This window comes from Salvelinus fontinalis, chromosome 11 (assembly GCF_029448725.1).
Source record: "Salvelinus fontinalis isolate EN_2023a chromosome 11, ASM2944872v1, whole genome shotgun sequence".
Lineage (NCBI taxonomy): Eukaryota > Metazoa > Chordata > Actinopteri > Salmoniformes > Salmonidae > Salvelinus > Salvelinus fontinalis.
This window is the reverse complement of record NC_074675.1, coordinates 22109515-22129021: the sequence shown is the minus strand read 5'-3', so window position 1 is coordinate 22129021 and position 19507 is coordinate 22109515. Positions and strand designations below refer to the sequence as shown.

At 45.7% G+C, this 19507-nt stretch overlaps 1 protein-coding gene and 1 pseudogene across 4 annotated transcripts in view; both read left to right on the top strand.

Moving 5' to 3' along the window:
* The first annotated feature begins 4497 nt into the window (after positions 1-4497).
* Positions 4498-6740, top strand: LOC129866072 (mitochondrial tRNA-specific 2-thiouridylase 1-like; annotated as a pseudogene).
* Positions 6741-8243: 1503 nt separating this feature from the next.
* The window catches only part of LOC129865276 (cadherin EGF LAG seven-pass G-type receptor 1-like), a 121180-nt gene continuing 109916 nt past the window's right edge, over positions 8244-19507 (top strand). For all 4 annotated transcript variants that reach the window (XM_055937925.1, XM_055937924.1, XM_055937922.1 and 1 more), the window contains exon 1: positions 8244-11983. In XM_055937925.1, the coding sequence (XP_055793900.1) occupies positions 8431-11983 (3553 nt within the window). In that variant the 5' untranslated portion in view covers positions 8244-8430. The remainder of the gene's footprint in view (positions 11984-19507) is intronic.

Sequence of the window (19507 nt, the reverse complement as noted above, 5' to 3'; positions counted from 1 at the left end):
CAGACACCGTGTTACGCAGTAGAGCGCACGGTGTCTCCTGTACGTGTGCATAGCCCAGTGCGGGTTATTCCACCTCCCCGCACTGGTAGGGCTAGATTGGGCATTGAGCCAGGTGTCATGAGGCCGGCTCAACGCGTCTGGTCTCCAGTGCGTCTCCTCGGGCCGGCATACATGGCACCTGCCTTACGCATGGTTTCCCCGGTTCGCCTGCATAGCCCAGTGCGGGCTATTCCACCTCGCCGCACTGGCAGGGCGACCGGGAGCATTCAACCAGGTAAGGTTGGGCAGGCTCAATGCTCAAGAGAGCCAGTACGCCTGCACGGTCCGGTATTTCCAGCGCCACCTCCCCGCCCCAGCCTAGTACCTACAGTGCCTACATTACGCACTAGGCTACCAGTGCATTTCCAGAGCCCTGTTCCTCCTCCACGCACTCTCCCTGTAGTGCGTGCATCTAGCCCGGTGCCTCCAGTTCCGGCCCCACGCACTAAGCTACCAGTGCGTCTCCAGAGCCCTGTACACACTATATATTCTCCCCCTACTAATCCTGATGTGCTTGTCTTCAGCCCGGCGTCACCAGTGCCGGTACCACGCATCAGGGGTAGAGTAGGCTTTGAGGATACAGTGTGCCCTGTCCCTGCTCCCCGCACTAGTAGGAAGGTGCTTATCATTAGCACGGTGCCTCCAGTTCCGGCACCACGCACCAGGTCTACAGTGCGCCATATCCGGCCAGAGCCATCCGTCTCACCAGCGCCATCTGAGCCATCCGTCTCCCCAGCGCCATCTGAGCCATCCGTCTCCCCAGCGCCATCTGAGCCATCCGTCTCCCCAGCGCCATCTGAGCCATCCGTCTCCCCAGCGCCATCTGAGCCATCCGTCTGCCATGAGCCTGCAAAGCCGCCCGTCTGCCATGAGCCTGCAAAGCCGCCCGTCTGCCATGAGCCTACAGAGCCGTCAGCCAGACAGGAGCCGCTAGAGCCATCAGCCAGACAGGAGCCGCTAGAGCCGTCAGCCAGACAGGATCTGCCAGAGCCGCCAACCAGACAGGATCTGCCAGAGCCGCCAACCAGACAGGATCTGCCAGAGCCGCCAACCAGACAGGATCTGCCAGAGCCGCCAACCAGACAGGATCTGCCAGGGCCGCCAACCAGACAGGATCTGCCAGAGCCGTCAGAGAGCCATGAGCAGCCAGAGCCGTCAGAGAGCCATGAGCAGCCAGAGCCGTCAGAGAGCCATGAGCAGCCAGAGCCGTCAGAGAGCCATGAGCGTCGAGAGCCGTCAGAGCGCCATGAGCGTCGTGAGCCGTCAGCCTGCCATGAGCGTCGAGAGCCGTCAGCCTGCCATGAGCGTCGAGAGCCGTCAGCCTGCCATGAGCGTCGAGAGCCGTCAGCCTGCCATGAGCGTCGAGAGCCGTCAGCCTGCCATGAGCGTCGTGAGTCGTCAGTCAGCCATGAGCTGCCCTTCAGCCTGAAAAGGCTAGATACCCAGAACTGCCCATCAGTCCAGAGCTGTCTCTCTGTCCGGAGCTGCCTTTCAGTCCGGAGTTGCCCCTCTATCCTGATCTCCCTCTCTATCTTTATCTACATCTATAGTCTTATCTATCCCTCTGTCTTGGTTTATCTCTCTGTCCCGGTATTGTCACTATTAGATTTGTTATTAGGAGGATTTTGTGGGGGAAGTAAGAGGGTGGACATTCTTGAAGGGAGGGGGCTAGGATGGATTATGGTGGGATGGGAACCGCGCCCGGAGCCTGAGCCACCACCGTGGTTAGATGCCCACCCAGACCCTCCCCTAGACTTTGTGCTGGTGCGTCCGGAGTTCGCACCTTGTGGGGGGGGTACTGTCACGTTCCTGACCTATTTATGTTAGTTTTGTGTGTTAGTTGGTCAGGACGTGAGGTTGGGTGGGCATTCTATGTTGTCTGTTTCTATGTTGGTTTAGGGTTGCCTGGTATGGCTCTCAATTGGAGGCAGGTGTTTGGCGTTCCTCTAATTGAGAGTCATATTTAGGTAGGCGGTTCACAGTGTTTGTTTGTGGGTGGTTGTCTCCTGTGTCCGTGTCAATGTTTGCACCATACGGGACTGTATACGGTTTGTTCATTTCATGTAGTCTGTTCCTGTTCATTTCGTTCGTCACGTTGTATGTAAGTTCGTCGTTCAGGATTGTCTACATCGTTTTGTTATTTTGTTAGTTATATCCAGTATAGTTCGTTTTCGTCTTTGTCTATTTTGTTTATTTAATAAATCATTATGTGTTCAAACTTCGCTGCGCCTTGGTTCCCTCAATACTCCTCCTTTTCGGTTGAAGAGGAGGAGGACTACCGTTACAGCCACGGCAGGACCAAGTGTCACCCTTGTTGCCAGCAGCACCAGTATAGGGGACAGTGGCACAGCATTGTCCAGTTACCACAGTGATGGCACAAAACCATATCAGCCACACCCACAATTTATAGAACCGCAAACTCTTGCCAACAGAGTGTTGACGTTTCAAGAGAGATGGTTTCGCGATTTCCCCTGGCTACATTATTATCAATCAATAAAAGGAGTGTTGTGTTTTCACTGTAGCCAAGGGTTTTCAAGCCAGCCATCTTTTGGCCAAAGAGCAGATGCTGCCTTCATTAGTGCAGGATTTAGGAACTGGAGAAAAGCCATTGAAAAATTCACAGCACATCAAAACTGCCAAACCCACCGCCACTTTGTAATTGTAACAGCACACCAGCTAAATCCAATCAGGGTCCAGTTATCCAGCGCGTGGGGTAAACAGCAGGATGACGCAAGGCATTGCTTGATGAAAATTGTTAGTTCGGTGCGGCATGTAGTAAGACAGGGACAAGCCTTTAGAGGCCACACGGATGACAGTGGGAATTTATACCAGATTTTGAAACTTAGGGCAGAAGAGGATTTTACTGAAGTGGTTAACAGAGCGTACCACAATGTACACAGGCCCCAAAGCACGGAATGAAATTCTGAACATCATGGCCAATAGTCATTTGAGGCATTGCAGCTGAGATTAGGTCTCTTCCGATTTGTACAATTTTCATTAATTGTTGATGGTACTCAAGATGTCTCTGGTGCTGAACAGGAGAGTGTCTGTCTGCGTTATGTTGACCATGACCTTGTCCCTCACGAGGAGTTTATTGGGCTATACAGGGTGTCGGAGACAACAGGCGAGGGCATTGCGAAAGTGGCAACTGATGTGTTGTTGAGGAAACCCGCAAACATATGCTCGGTTCTTTTGTTCAGTAGTGTGTATAGCAGTGGTTCTCAACCTTTTTGGGGTACTGGAACCCCTGCATATTTTGAGGCAAGGCAAGGCAGGCAAGGTTTTGAGCGGTCCTCAGGGACCTCCACCCCCTCTATATTATATGTAAACTTACTGGAAACCTTGTGGTACTGACTACATTCATTACACTTTTTTATTTCATGGACCCCTTGCAATTAGTCCATGGACCCCTGTTTGAGAACCCTTGGTGTAATTGATATTTGTTCTTTTGTTTAGTAGTTTTCAGTACACTTACAAATTATTTATTTCATGTTATTTTATTTAAAATTGCATAGTTTGTGCGACATACTTGTCCATAGCTGCTGTTTGAAGAGTTGAGACACTGACTGAAGGATATTTTGTTTGATTTGTTTGGGTTTTTCATTGAAGTAGTTATCTTGCTTTTAGAACTGTACTTATTTTAAGCTTTTTGTTCTTGCAAAGATATTGTAGTAGACTCAGGCCAGGTGCACATATTTAATGACTATATAAATGTATCAGAAAAAGTCAAATTAAAAGGTCAATTCAATACGGAGACCAACTTTGTGATGGGTCTCAATGGAGATTCTTTTAGATGTGATCACACCATGTTCATTGTATTTATGAAAACTACACCCATACAGTGTACAGTACCATTGTCACCTACTGACCTTTCTTGATATTGCTGGTTGTAAGTACGAATACCTGCATACATACTGGACTGGTAAGGAGCACTGCTATAACTATTATTAGTAGTAGAATTATAATGATTTAAACATTTGAACAAGTTGGGAAAACCCTTCAGTTAACTACTGTACCTATCAATTATCCAGTTGTAGGAATTATGGTTCCTCAATATACATTTAACATATTACAACGTAGGCTATGTGTTACAGCACTACTTTTGGTGTCCCCCTCAGGAATTGCTCTTGAGAAAATTTAATGTAATTGTCCCCTCCAAGGTTGATATCAGATTTTCGCCCCTGCTTACAAAGTCAATTGTATTTTTTCGTGGACTGTTTGGCAACACTGAAAATCATTATCTGTTTCCAGAGTATGGGCATCTGCTTTATTGGAGAGAGGAAATTTTAGGATTTCATTCTGGAGGTATATACTGTATCAAGTTAATTATAGAGATACGTTAGCCATAGTAATGAATAAACACGTTTGTCTGTAATAACAATATCTGCGTTGCTGTTTTTCTGTCAGTATTTAGAGCCGAAACCGGCGAACTTTGTCTCCATTGAGGAAGGGAAAATCATGTCTGAACGTAAAGGTAACGCTGTGTGATATCCTCAGTGGTATCTTCTATGTTACTGCTTGTCCCACTATCCTTATAAGAGTACAGCTCTTCCAATGGTAAATCTTTACATTAACGACTGGTTCTCTTCCTCTTTTTCTTCCTCTTCCTCTCAGGTTGGTTCACCCTGACTCTAGGCCAAAGGGCTAGGGTTGGTTGATTAGGATTGGTGGGCAGAGGGACGCATGGTTTGTTTTGGACAAAGACATCACTACTGGAGAAGTGTTTGTGGTAAGGTATGGTTTCTACCTCTTCGATACTGTTACAGCTAATTGAGTCCTAAACAACCGGCCTAGCTACAGTACAGGATATGAGGCAGATCTCCCGCCTCCTTGCTGTTATTTGCTGTTGATTCGGATTTTAAACTCCCTAACATCAGGGTCCGACCACCAATCACCCGGCTCTATTCAGAGACGAGGTACGAACAGATCGTTTCCATTGGATGACAGAGGACCCTCCCACTGAGCTGATCCAGACTAAGATGGAGTGTCACTTCCGCTTCATCCACCAGATGCCTCTTAGTGAGTCACATGACACGTTAGGGCCAGACAGTTTGTAAGGAAGTGTCATTAATAATAGCTTTACCTCCCATACGGCTTAAACAGATTTAATGGGTTAAAAATGTACACTTCGAAAGTGTTAGTGACATGTTGATAATGTGTTGGTAACTTGTTAATAACACAGCTCCTTGAACTGTGACCTTGAACATGAATGGCTCTGTGTGGATCATGCTGTCTCAGCCAATCAGAGCACTCACACCAGGACAGGTAAGACCTCTGTTGCTTCCCACACGTAGACATGTAAGCCGTCTGTCTCACCCTTTTTCAGAGTTTGGGCAGTTGGTTTTGTTACTTCCTATAGGGATGTTTTTTTCAACATAAAAAAGTAAAACTATGATCAAAATTTCTATAGGCCATTTTCAAATTGATTTATTGTCATTAGGTCAGCTTTTAGGAGTAAAGCCAACCCATGTACTGTTACAGTCGTTTTAGTTCATCTGTGTGAGCTGGTGTGTTAGTGTTAGTCCCAGTGTGTTATTACTTAAGATCCTGATTAGCCAGCGAACAAAGGCCTATCATAGGCCCAACAAACGTAGCCAGCTGCTCCAGTGTGTCTCTGGTTTCCCTGACAGGGATTACTCCAGACTCTAGTCAGGGCACAAAGAGCCTTGTCCACGCTTGGATTACCCCCTTTCTTCATGTGCTATCCCATAACCCACTGCTCTTAGAAAACAATATGGCCGAGACACGTTTGTCTTGGAGCTCTGGGCTCGAGGCCAGAGTGCGGGTAGTAGAATAGAGAAGCGATAGAGAATAGTGGTGTGTGTGCTCAAATGTGGAGGTTAGTTCAGAGGAACTAGTAGTCAATATTCAGCATCAATGTCTCCCACTAACATCAATTTTCCGTTCCTGTCTTATCTACCTCGATATTGAATGAGTAGCCTTGCTTCAAAAATTCCGTCAGTGTCTGCTCCTCACTACCCTCCCTTCTAACTTCTTATTCACTTCTCTCATCTCCCCCCAGTTTCCAGTGCTGTACAAGGGGGACGAGTATCTGGGCAGTGGGAAGATCGTCCGTCTGGGCCTCACAGAGCACACACTCCAACAGGGACGAGACCGCATGAAGGAAGCCCCTGTGGCCAAGGAGAGGACTCCGGAACCAGCCAGCTGAGCCTGAGAAAGACTTCCTAGGCCCAGGCCTATCCACTATCAATATGGACCTAACCTTACCTTCCAGACTTCAGTCACACTGCTGATGGACAAGAGTACTGTACTTCCTTCCACAGGCCTTATCCCATTCTCTGAACCACTACTGTATAACAGAAGAGAACACTGATCATGCTTTTGGACCTGTCTACTCGCCAAAAAACACACACTCAAACTTCCTCTGTACTGTTGCACTCAGTTGATACTTTTTCCTATTAGGGTACTTGTGATGTACAGTATTAATTAATAGTGTGGACTGTGTAAAATCATACACATGGTAATTCATTGTCTAATTTATTTATTTGGACAGATTATTAAAAACTGTGAAATGCATATTTAAAAAATGATGGCTTTTGTGACAATCCAAATGACACCTTTGGTGTCATTTCACCTAAACACATTCAGCATTGAACTGCATTCTTTTGAACTACTGTATAAAATATCCAATATGTAAATAGAATAACTTGATTAAGTGATTAAACTTACGATTGTTTTAAGTAAGTGATTTCTGTGGCCAGCAGAAAACCTCACGGAAGAAATCCAGTTAATGTATGTGAGTCACTTTACTTTACAGTTTCACGTCCTCTTCCACTCTCTCCAAAAGGGGGCGAACACGCATAAGTTATACTGAGCCTTCTAAACTTTTCCTACTCATGGTTTCTGGTGGTTAAAATAACAGTATTGATGTTATACCAGGTGGAATGTATAGGTAACTGCCTAAATAATGGAAACACTGGAGTAAATGATGGATACAAAGTATATTGAAAGCAGGTGCTTCCACACAGGTGTGGTTCCGGAGTTAATTAAGCAATTAACATCACATTATGCTTAGGGTGTATAAAATGCTGGGCAGCCCATTATTGTGACTGCCATAGGATGACAATGCCCCTGTCCACAGGGCACGAGTAATTACAATGGTTTGATGATCATGAAAATGATGTAAACTATAAGCCATGGCTGTCACAAGATCTGAACCCCTATGGGAGATTCTGGAGTGGTGCCTGAGACAGCGTTTTCCACCACCATCAACAAAACATAAATTTATGGATTTTCTTGTGGAAGAATGGTGTCACATCCCAGAGTTCCAGACACTTGTTGAATCCATGCCAAGGTGCATTGAAGCAGTTCTGACTCGTGGTGACCCAACGCCCTATTAAGACACTTTATGTTGGGGTTTTCTTCATTTTTACAGTTACCTGTACCTGTTCAATGGTTTTGCAGATTATGCATGATTTAATTTAGTTCCATGCATACCTTCATTTTCAATGGTGATGGGATTTCCATGGGAATAAAACCTACAATTCGCCAAAAGTTGTAAATGAATGAAAGCCCCATACATTACAAACAGGTGCAAGGGACACCTTTTCATTAAATAAGGCTACATTTATGTTGGTACCCATTTTAATGGTAGGATGGAGGAAGCAATGGATTAAAATCTCATTTCAAATGGATGATCTGGAGAGTTATATATATTCTGAAAATAAATTCATAAACTGACCATAATAAGTGATAATCCAACTCCACAGTACAAATCCAAGCACATGGGCCAATTCTAAATCAATAATTTATTGTAAACTATTTATTCAGAATGGATATGCAAATGATGAGCTCTAGAGTACTAACCATAACAATAGCGAATCGTTGACCAAACAGCTTAACTTTTTCCAAAAGGTAATTGTGTGCTAATTTTCTTGGAACCGTGGCCAGACACATGTCTAACAATATACCATTTTCCCAGGTGACAAGCTCAATACAAAACATCAGAGAAAGTTTCAATGATGCCAAACTCGTTTTATAAGAAAGTTCTAGTGACCCTCAAACACACAATGCGCGTGTTAACAAGCTCTCTGTATTGTTATAACAATGGTCCGAATGCGCAATCGTCATCAGCTCAGGACACTTCCGAATGTCAAAGAGAAAGCCCCCTGCGAAAGTGTCCCGGTGAGCCGAACACAGCAGGTTTATGCTAATCAACTCTCAGAGGAGGGGAGCCGCGGAGCCATTTTGTAGTCATTTAAACTTGCCCGTGGAATAATGTGACTGCGCTCCGTGGATACTCTGGATATACGCGTGTTCTCCACTTTAAAACTTCACCATGAAGGATAAAAGAAAAAGGGAGAGGGATAGTTAATGTTTTTGTGGAGGTGTTTCGATGAGGTTGAATGGGATTTGTTGGAGTTTTAAACCATGGAATTACCGATGAATTGGATCTGGGTTTGTGTTCTTATCAATGTGCCCTTGCTGGGATGTTTCGAGCTACACCTTTCGGAGACGTTACAAACTGGGACCGTTTTGGCAAATATGTCCCTGGGGCCCGGTTGGACTTACAAAATCGACAGGACTTTAACTCCTAAATACATTCAGAACTTTTTACAAGTGGAATGGCAAGAAGGAGCTCTCCGTCTGTACCGAACAGTGGATTGTATGCGCTTATTGAGGAACCCAGTGCCTGTCTATATCAGGATAGGGTCGTTGACGTCTGAGAATTTTGTTTTGACACATTTCAATACATTTGTACACGGACAGGACTGTTTTATCAAATACAAGAGAAAGAGCACAATAGGTAAGCCCGACATTCACATCAATTACTTTTCCAAACTGGAAGCAACTTCCTGCCTATCCGCGGGTAATTTGCTTGTGAATGTAACAGAACTTTTGCCTGCCTTTTCGCGAAATACCACTTTTTCTGCCTCATGTACTACTGGGAAAGACTTGAGAGCAGTTTTTAAACATGGCAATATATTGCTGGACGACAACTACTGTTTGGGTGAAGGAGAGCTGAGCGAGGTGCATTTGTATTGTACACTGCGTGCTCTGAGTGACCGGCGCGTCCGCGTCTCCGTGCGCGTGAGGTTGCGGTTGGTGACAGTGGCTGAGGGAGAGACCCATGAGCAGCACACACCCTCACACACCATCCAGATTGTGCCTGTCAAATGGAACCACCGAAAACGGAGAAATGTGAACACACCTCCCCAGTTTCAGCTCCCCAACTACCAGGTGTCTGTTCCCGAGAATGAACCATCAGGGACCCGTGTCATCACACTGAAGGCCAATGATCCGGATGACGGAGAGGCCGGTAGAATAGAGTATGGAATGGAGGCCCTCTTTGACAGCAGATCCAACGACTTTTTTGTGATAAACCCTCAGACAGGTGCTATTACAACAGTGCAGCCTTTAGACAGAGAGGTCAAAGACACACACGTCTTCAAAGTAATGGTAACAGACAACGGCTCCCCACGGCGCTCAGCCACGTCTTACCTCACCGTGACGGTCAGCGACACCAACGACCACGGCCCGGTGTTCGAGCAGACTGAATACCGGGTAACCATACGGGAGAATGTAGAGGTGGGCTTTGAGGTCATGACCATAAGAGCCACAGACGGAGACGCTCCCTCCAACGCCAATATGGTCTATAAAATAGTCAACAGCGGCGGAGTGAACGCTGGTTTTGATATCGACCCACGCCACGGGCTAGTGAGGATCAGAGAGCGGCCCGACAGAGAGACCACGTCCCAGTACCAGCTGATCGTGGAAGCCAACGACCAGGGGAAAGACCCTGAACCCCGGAGCGCAACGGCCACCGTCAACATCTCTGTAGAGGACGAGAACGACAACTACCCCCAGTTCAGTGAGAAACGTTACGTGGTCCAAATCCCTGAGAACGTGGCTGTCAACTCTAAAGTCACTCAAGTCGAGGCCACGGACAAAGACGAGGGAAACAACGCTAAGGTCCACTACAGCATCATCAGTGGCAACGTGAAGGGACAGTTCTACATCCACTCTCCCACTGGGGTCATCGATGTCATCAATCCCCTGGATTACGAGATGATTAGGGAGTATAATTTACGGATTAAAGCTCAGGATGGTGGCAGGCCTCCGTTGATCAACGGGACTGGGATGGTGGTGGTCCAGGTGGTTGACGTAAATGATAACGCTCCTATGTTCGTCAGCACGCCGTTCCAAGCCACTGTGCTGGAGAATGTGGCCATTGGCTACTCAGTAATCCACATCCAGGCTATAGACGCTGATTCTGGGAATAACGCTCGTCTGGAGTACCGTCTCACCGACACCTCCCCTGGTTTCCCTTTCACCATCAACAATAGCACTGGGTGGATCACGGTCGCCGCAGAGCTCGACAGGGAAACCACCGAGTTCTATACCTTCGGCATGGAAGCGAGGGATTGTGGGATACCTGTGATGTCATCCTCGGCCAGCGTGAGCATCACGGTCCTAGATGTGAACGACAACATCCCGACCTTCACAGAGAAGGTGTATTCTCTAAAGATTAATGAGGATGCTGTGGTGGGGACCAGTGTGTTGACAGTGACAGCCATCGACAGAGATGTAAATAGCGTCGTAACCTATCAGATCTCTAGCGGAAACACCAGGAACCGTTTCGCCATCACCAGTCAGAGTGGAGGTGGGCTCATCACCTTGGCGTTACCCTTAGACTACAAACAGGAGCGCCAGTATGTGCTGACGGTGACTGCTTCGGACGGCACGCGTTATGACATGGCACAGGTGTTCATCAACGTCACGGACGCCAACACGCACCGTCCCGTGTTCCAGAGCGCCAACTACCAGGTGATGATTAGCGAGGACCGGCCCATTGGGTCCACCGTGGTCGTCATCAGTGCCACCGACGAAGACACAGGTGAAAACGCTCGCATCACGTACATCATGGAGGACAACGTCCCCCAGTTTAAGATCGACCCCGACACGGGCGCCATCACCACCCAGATGGAGATAGACTACGAGGACCAGGCGTCGTACACGTTAGCCATCATCGCCAGGGACAACGGCATTCCTCAGAAGTCCGATACAACCTATGTGGAGATAATAATCCTGGATGCCAACGACAACACACCTCAGTTCCTACGGGACATGTATCAGGGAACTGTATTCGAGGACGCACCCGTTTACACCAGCGTGCTCCAGATATCTGCCTCCGACAGGGACTCTGGATCCAACGGCAGGCTGAGCTACACCTTCCAGGGTGGAGATGACGGAGAGGGGGACTTCTTCATCGAGCCCTACTCTGGCATCATCAGAACAGCCAGGAAGCTAGACAGAGAGAACGTGCCTGTGTATACCCTGAAGGCCTTCGCTGTGGATAAGGGGATCCCTCCTCTCAAAGCAGCGGTGGACATCCAGGTGTCAGTACTGGATATCAACGATAACGCGCCCGTGTTCGAGAAGGACGAACTGTTTATCTACGTAGAGGAGAACAGTCCCGTCGGTTCCGTCTTGGCTCGGATCAGCGCCACCGACCCAGATGAGGGAACCAACGCTCAGATCATGTACCAGATCGTGGAGGGGAACATCCCAGAGGTCTTCAAGCTGGACATCTTCAAAGGCGACCTCACCGCCCTCATGGACCTCGACTACGAGTCCAGAACCGAGTTCGTCATCGTGGTCCAGGCCACGTCCGCTCCGCTCGTCAGCCGGGCCACAGTCCACGTCCGTTTAGTCGACATCAATGACAACGACCCGGTTCTGCAGAACTTTGAGATTATCTTCAACAACTATGTGACCAACAAGTCCAATAGTTTCCCCGCAGGGATCATAGGGAAGGTGCCTGCCCATGACCCGGACGTGTCGGATAAACTCCACTACAGCTTTGAGTCGGGGAATGAGCTGAACCTACTGGTGCTGAATGCAGACACGGGGGAACTAAAGCTCAGCAGAGACCTGGATAACAACAGACCTCTAGAGGCCCCCATGACTGTCTCTGTCTCAGGTGAGAGCACCTCAAATGAATACATGCAAATGGGTGATCTGCTTATTACCATGTCTTATTATTATTAACTATAATTACCTGTCTTATTACCTAAAGAAAACGCCTTGTTCATAAATCATATTCTTCTGGCCTTCTTAAATAGGCCTAGTTTCTCGCTGGCAGAGTTGAGTGAGTAAGCAAAGGAATTTATTCAAGATGGATATCTCAGTGCTTATTTGTATGCTAGAATGACCGTGAGTTGAATTAAATGAAGTGGAGAAGCATTTGAAAGTAAGCTATTTTGGTTTTCCGCTCTTTCCAGTCACCTGACATCGTTTGCTGCTTGCAGAGTGGAATAAGTGTAAGAAAAATATGTGCTATAGGTAATAGATGTCACTGTTGTAATAACATATTTATCGCCTGGAACTGTGTGTAGTTGACTGCGTGTTCTATTGAAGCGACGTGGAGCTTAGGCCCCAGCAGAAGTGCTGTCTTTCTTTAGTGAGAGGTAGTTGGAAGGTGTAACAGGATCTGGTTTTACCACTTCATACTGTTTGTGTGCTACTGTATTGTGGTGGTTGGTGGTTGCCTGGGTTCATAAAACGTGCTATTATACCAGGTGCCCCTACTTCTTGAACCAATGTTGTTGTTTTTCCACTGCAGAACTGCAGTTTGCACATATCAACATCATAGCGCGCGAGACACCTTCCTCGAAGAACTCACCTTAGAAGTGAACAGCTTATGTTGGCCCCTTTTTCACTTAGGTTAGCAGGAATGGTTAAGTGTGATGATCAAAACTGCTGCAATGTCTGTCGCACGCATTCACTAACTGAAATAGTTCTCCGGGCTTTTACATAGCCTTAGTCAGCAGTTCGTGCTTGGTGATTCTGCTGCAATTTCGGTTGAAACGAAGAGTGCCTTGTTGCTGATTGTGTTGTACAGCCCATACAGTTTAGTGTACTAAATGTAAGATGGGTTATCTGCATTCGTCTGTACGTCACGCAGAAATATTTGCGTGAAAGATGTCCTCTTATACAGCAGTAGACTTCGTTCGGTTAAGTTAAAGATTGCACTAATGCAAACACCCATAGCTCACACCCTCACAGAGACACTGTAGTATGGTTATTTCAACTGTAATATAGAGCATTGATGTTATACAGGCCTTCGTATTGACTTGTTTCAGGCAGTAAGTGGGAGAGAGACATCCTATCCCCATGAGAGAATGCTGTCATATTGACAGCTGTTTGTCTCTCTGTGAAGGCTTTTCTTTCAAATCGCGTCTTGTTTCCCGATATGGCAAACTGCCTAGCACCTTAAGTCTCTCTCTCTCTCTCTCTCTCTCTCTCTCTCTCTCTCTCTCTCTCTCTCTCTCTCTCTCTCTCTCTCTCTCTCTCTCTCATTCCCTCTTTCTATTTACCAAGAATGAAACCTCTCTAAGCCTTTCCTTCTCAACTTCTCTCATAGTTAGTTATCTCAATTACTTGTCTTTTTCTGTGTAACAAAAGACAGTCTGGCCAATGAGTGTCCAGAGGCTCGTGGTCGCTAGTGGACCTTCTAAAGGAGCAGCTAGTCCCTTGTGTCCTGCATTCATAGGCCCTGCTTTCACATTCGCCTTTAACAATTGGGACTCTTGAGGTCTCCTTGACAATGCTGACCCCCGGCTGTCCCTCGAGGGGCACCCCTGCCCTCCATCAGACCATCAGAATAATGCGTTTTACACACACACACACACACACACACACACACACACACACACACACACACACACACACACACACACACACACACACACACACACACACACACACACACACACACACACACACACACACACACACACACTCCGACCCCCAACCTACCTCCTCACTACTCTAGACATACCCTGATGTCAAATGTTAGTTAACCATTAACACTGGTGCTCTGACCTCTCAACCCCAGGCCCAGGGGAGAGGAAGGGCCCTCTAGGGACAACAGGAGACCAGACTGAGACGGACCTCAACAGCCTGCTACTGGCTCCCTTTACTAATGAAACACTAGCCCTTCTCTCTCTTTCTCTGTGTGGTAATGACTTGACTGAAATTCATTCAGAGCTTTTTGGAAGATTAGGGCCAATATTAGGGCTTATGAGAAAGGAAACAAATGTTTGTTACAAAAAACAGTGCTATTATTACTTAAGTCTGACCTCCTTACCTCTACCATTGGCATAGTAGTGGTGACTACTGATGTGTGAAAATGAACATTGTTTTAATCAGATAGATAGATGTCTCTTTCTGTCTATTCACCCATTCATACGAAGCTCTCGAAACCTGTTTAGATTCACCAAAAGGGGCAGGAACAGGTGTTTTATTCTACCCACAGAAAGGGATTGAAAGTGTTTATCTATCCCTCCTGAAAGGCCAGAGGTACTGTCAGATATCCCCCAGATAACGTAGTTTAACATTCTAGTCACAACACCACTCTGTCTCTCCCCTTTAGAACAACACCGACGAGGGGCTGAGTGTTCCCACTGTAATACAATATCTCTTATCTGGCTAGCTCAACATTCAACAAGCTTTTCCCTCCGAATGTTGCTCTCTCGTTTTATTCACCGTGGTCTTGTTAAAAGAAGAGCCATTGACTTGGCTATCGAATGTATCTATCTCCTCGGGCTTCTATCTAGATACCTAAAGTCTTTCTCCGGCCCAGCATACGGAGTTCTGTCTGTGTGGTATAAGCTGTCTGTTTGTGTGGCCCTCCTGGCGTAGTTGAGACGGGGGATGGATAGTGTTACATTACTCGTCTGTTGGTTGACTTTGTGAGATGTACCTCAATGATTTGGAGTGATTGGTGCTAAATCATCATTTCCCACTTGGTCTCTCTCTCTTTCTTCTTTTGGAGGGAAGGAGGGATGAAGGGATGGAGAGCTTGCAGTGCGCCGCTACACTCACACACTCCTTCGTTCCCCCCTAGGGGCCTTTAGCTAGCGTCTCTTATAGGACTGGTTTGGCCCTCGACCCCACTCTGTAGGGGCCACATAGCTTTTGAACATTTCTCTTCCCTCCGTGTCTCTCTTTCTCCCTTCCAGTCTCATTTTCTCTCCCTCTCACGCGTTCTTTCTCTCCCTATCTCTCTTTCTCTCTCTCCCCCTCTCTTTTTCTCCCTCCATGTCTCTCTTTCTCTGAAGTTTATCTCCATAGCACCCAGAGGAGGTTTTTACCGTTTCTTCTAAGTCCTATAATCAAGATTTCCGCAGGAATCTAAGAGGTTTAATTTGATTTACATGAGGTCTCTACTGCAGCAGCATGAACAAGATAATAAATATAGATGTTTTAGTGTATTAGGCGCTGAATATATCTTACAAGAGGTTTGCTAAAGGACAGGACTAAAGTAAGCAAATGTGTGTGTGTTTGTGTGGGGAAAGAGGAGAGTGTGCCCCCAGGTCCAGCTGTGCCAGTGTGTATCCCAGCCCTGCCTGTTACAATACTACCACTGCTGCCACTGACTGCACTCAACAGAGAGGGAGAGCGAGAGGGGGTTATTGGTGTGGTGGGGCTACACACAACCTCTGACCCCTAACTCTGATGAATGTCCTAACAATGTCCGGAGAGGCTCGTTGAGATGAGTCACTACCTATACAGGGCCTGCCTAGAGGGACATTGGCCTGGTCCCAGATCTGTTTGTGCTGTATTGTGACCATAAGTGTTGGCTATACAGCACAAACCGATCTCGGACCAGGCTAGAGGATCATGCCTTTAGTTGACATGATAGATTGGAACTAGGGGTTCGGAGATTGATGAATTTGTTTGACATTTCATGTGATGTAAGTCGTCCTTTGTTCATAGAACAGATTTTGTTTACATGTTCATGTGCGTGATGTGGTGGTATATTAGTCTTGACCCTGAAAGTAACTGATATTAGCAAGCAACGCCATGGTTATTCCTAAGGCATTACAACCACCTCTCTCCCCTCTCTTGTCCTTCCTTCCCTCTATCACTTTCAATAATATATCTCTGCCTGTTTCTTGCTCTCCCTGCCTCCATCTCTCTTTTTCTATCTCTCCTCTCTCTCGCTCTCTCACTCCCCTCCCCTCCCCCTCTCTCTCTAAGGATTGTCCTCATTGCCAGTCATCAGAGTCTGTTGGTTACCAGGCTCCTGGTTTGGAGGTTATATCTGTCCTTGGTGTCTATAGAAACTGTTATTAGATTACAGAAACAGTCTGGGTCTCACACACACAGCACACACGCACATTGCTCTGAAACTCGCAGCCTTTGAACAAAACACCAGGCTATGCCTAGAATCCCCACAGCAGGCAAGGGAAGAAATAAAGCTCCCCATAACTCACTGGGGATGTTTTGAAGTCGGAATCAAGCCTAGAGTATTTCAATCCTTGTATTTCATTGTTAAAATATTACATTTGATTAACTCTAACGTAACCAAACTAGTATAATGCATTCGGAAAGTATTCAGACCCCTTTTTCCACATTTTGTTACATTGCAGCCTTATTCTAAAATTGATTAAATCGTTTTTTTCCTCATCAATCTACACACAATACCCCATAATGACAAAGCAAAAACACGTTTTTAGACATTTTTGAAAAATATCACATTTAACATAAGTATTCAGACCCTTTACTCAGTACTTTTTTGAAGCCCCTTTGGCAGCGTTTACGACCTCGAGTCTTCTTGGGTATGATGCCACATGCTTGGTACACTGTTTTTGGGGAGTTTCTCCCATTCTTCTCTGCTGATCCTTTCAAGCTCTGTAAGGTTGGATGGGGAGCGTCGCTGCACAACTATTTTCAGGTCTCTCCAGAGATGTTCGATCAGGTTCAAATCCAGGCTCTGGCTCGGACACTCAGGGACTTTCAGAGACTTGTCACGAAGCCACTCCTACGTTGTCTTGGCTGTGTGCTTAGGTCGTTGTCCTGTTGGAAGGTGAACCTTCGCCCCAGTCTGAGATCCTGAGCGCTCTGGGGCAGGTTTTCATCAAGGATCTCTCTGTACTTTGCTCTGTTCATCTTTCCCTCAATCCTGACTAGTCTCCCAGTCCCTGCCGCTGAAAAACATCCCCACAGCATGATGCTGCCACCACCATGCTTCACCGTAGGGATAGTGTCCAGGTTTCCTCCAGACATGATGCTTGGCATTCAGGCCAAATAGTTCAATCTTGGTTTCATCAGACCAGAGAATCTTGATTCTCATCATCTGAGAGTCCTTAAGGTGCTTTTTGGCAAACTCCAAGCGGGCTGTCATGAGCCTTTTACTGAGGAGTGGCTTCCGTCTGGCCACTCAACCATAAAGGCCTGATTGGTGGAGTGCTGCAGAGATGGTTGTCATTCTGGAAGATTCTCCCATCTCCACAGAGTAACTCTGGAGCTCTGTTAGAGTGACCATCAGGTTGACCAAGGCCCTTCTCCCACGATTGCTCAGTTTTGCTGGGCAGCCAGGTCTAGGAAGAGTCTTGGTGGTTCTAAACTTCTTCCATTTAAGAATGATGAAGGCCACTGTGTTCTTGTGTTCTTGGGAACCTTCAATGCTGCAGAAATGTATTGGTACCCTTCCCCAGATCTGTGCCTCGACACAATCCTGTCTCAGAGCTCTACGGACAATTCCTTCGACCTCATGGCTTGGTTTTTACTCTGACATACACTGTCAACATTGGAACCTTATATAGACAGGTGTGTTCCTTTTCAAATCATGTCCAGTCAATCGAATTTACCACAGGTGGACTCCAATCAAGTTGTAGAAACATCTCAAGGATGATCAATGGAAACAGGATGCACTGGAGCTCAATTTCAAGTCTCATAGCAAAGAGTCTGAATACTTATGTAAATAAGGCATTTCTGTTTTTTATATGTAGTAAATTAGCAGAAATGTCTAAAAACCTGTTTTCACTTTGTCATTATGGGGTATTGTGTGTAGATTGATGAGATTTCTATTTATTTAATCCATTTTAGAATAAGGCTGTAACATAACAAAATGTGGAAAAAGTCAAGGGGTCTGTTGCAGTGCATCTAGTATACATTGACAGCTTCTGAGAAGAAATTAAATGTATTTATTTGTATATTGCTTTTTAATAAATCTGACACTGCATTTAAATTGCGTTTCTTCTCTTAGTTCACGTGATGTAGCCTATGGAACGCTGTTTGGGTCTTTGCATGTCTAAAAGGATACACATCAAATAATACTATTTGACACGTCAAATAAGCTTTCAATTTGACATGTCAAATAACACAATTCTATTATAGAATGTAGTGTGTGCTGAACATGCACGTGCAGTCCAAGCGCCACCATTACGATCACTGTCAAAGCTGTACGATATTGCGTTGGTAAGGCATTATTTGTTAGACGGAATGGAAAACATCTGTGTGAGCATTTGAAATTAGATCAGGATCAAACAAGCAGGATCAACATTTTTTGCTAATATTTTTGATACAGATATTTTTAGCAACTTCTGGGGTAGCTAGCTAGCTTTAGCATGGTACCTAGCTAGCAACAATGCAAGCAGTCCAAAAACAATGACCAGTAGAAACTGAAGTAATTTTCAATATTCTTAGCAATGATTTTGGAATCCATGAGACTAAGTATTAGTTAGGTAGACACTTGTTGTTATCCTATTGAAATAACTAGCTAGCCAGATATTTAACCCTGTTGCCCAAAACTAAAGTTATAAGCAGCCAGCTAGCTTCATCTGGCTAGTACAGTATGGTGTGACCTGACCGGGGTATGTGTTGTGAAGCTAGCCACAATAAAGATTAGCCACAATAGTTGAATTTATGTTTCGTCCTCAAAATAAAAGTCCCTCTTTGAAAGTGATGCAGAAGGTTATAATTGGTGGAATCATGCCATATTTAGACTAGATAATGTTAAACAAGGTTGGAGTGTTGGGGATGTGGAGCAATGAAATGGGGTATCAGTCTACTTAGTGACATTCACAGAACACAACTGTGAAGAGTTTACGCAAATATTAACATCGTAGCTCTTATTGCGGGACTTTTGACTGTGGGAAATCATCTCCCCAGTCAGCCTATTGTGCGTATTGACATTCATATTGCACTGTACAGTCTTACCTAAGGATTGGGAATCAATGAAATGGGGTATCAGTCTACTCAGTACCCAAGTGCTTTTTTCCCAGTCCTCAGAGTTATCAGGTTCCAAAACATCCACGTCGTATTGTTTTTCCTCTGGAATAGTGTTCAATACAAATAGTAGGTGTATTGGTACAATAAATGTGTCTCAATTCACAGTGGTTTCAAAGTCCCGCAATAAGAGCTACGACGATAATGTTCTGTGGGTGTCACTGAGGAGACTGATACCCAATGTAATTGATCCACAATCCATAGGTAAAGCCGTACAGGGAAATAAGTATGCCCCCAATGCAATTCTAAGGTCTAATATATTTAATAACATTTTATTGGTCACATACACATGTTAAGCAGATGTTATTGCGGGTGTAGCAAAAATGCTTGTACACATTTTTTATTTTTTTCCGGTTGTATGTAATAACACAAAAAATGTCTTGACTAATAATGTAAGAAATAACACATAAAAAAATATATACTGCAA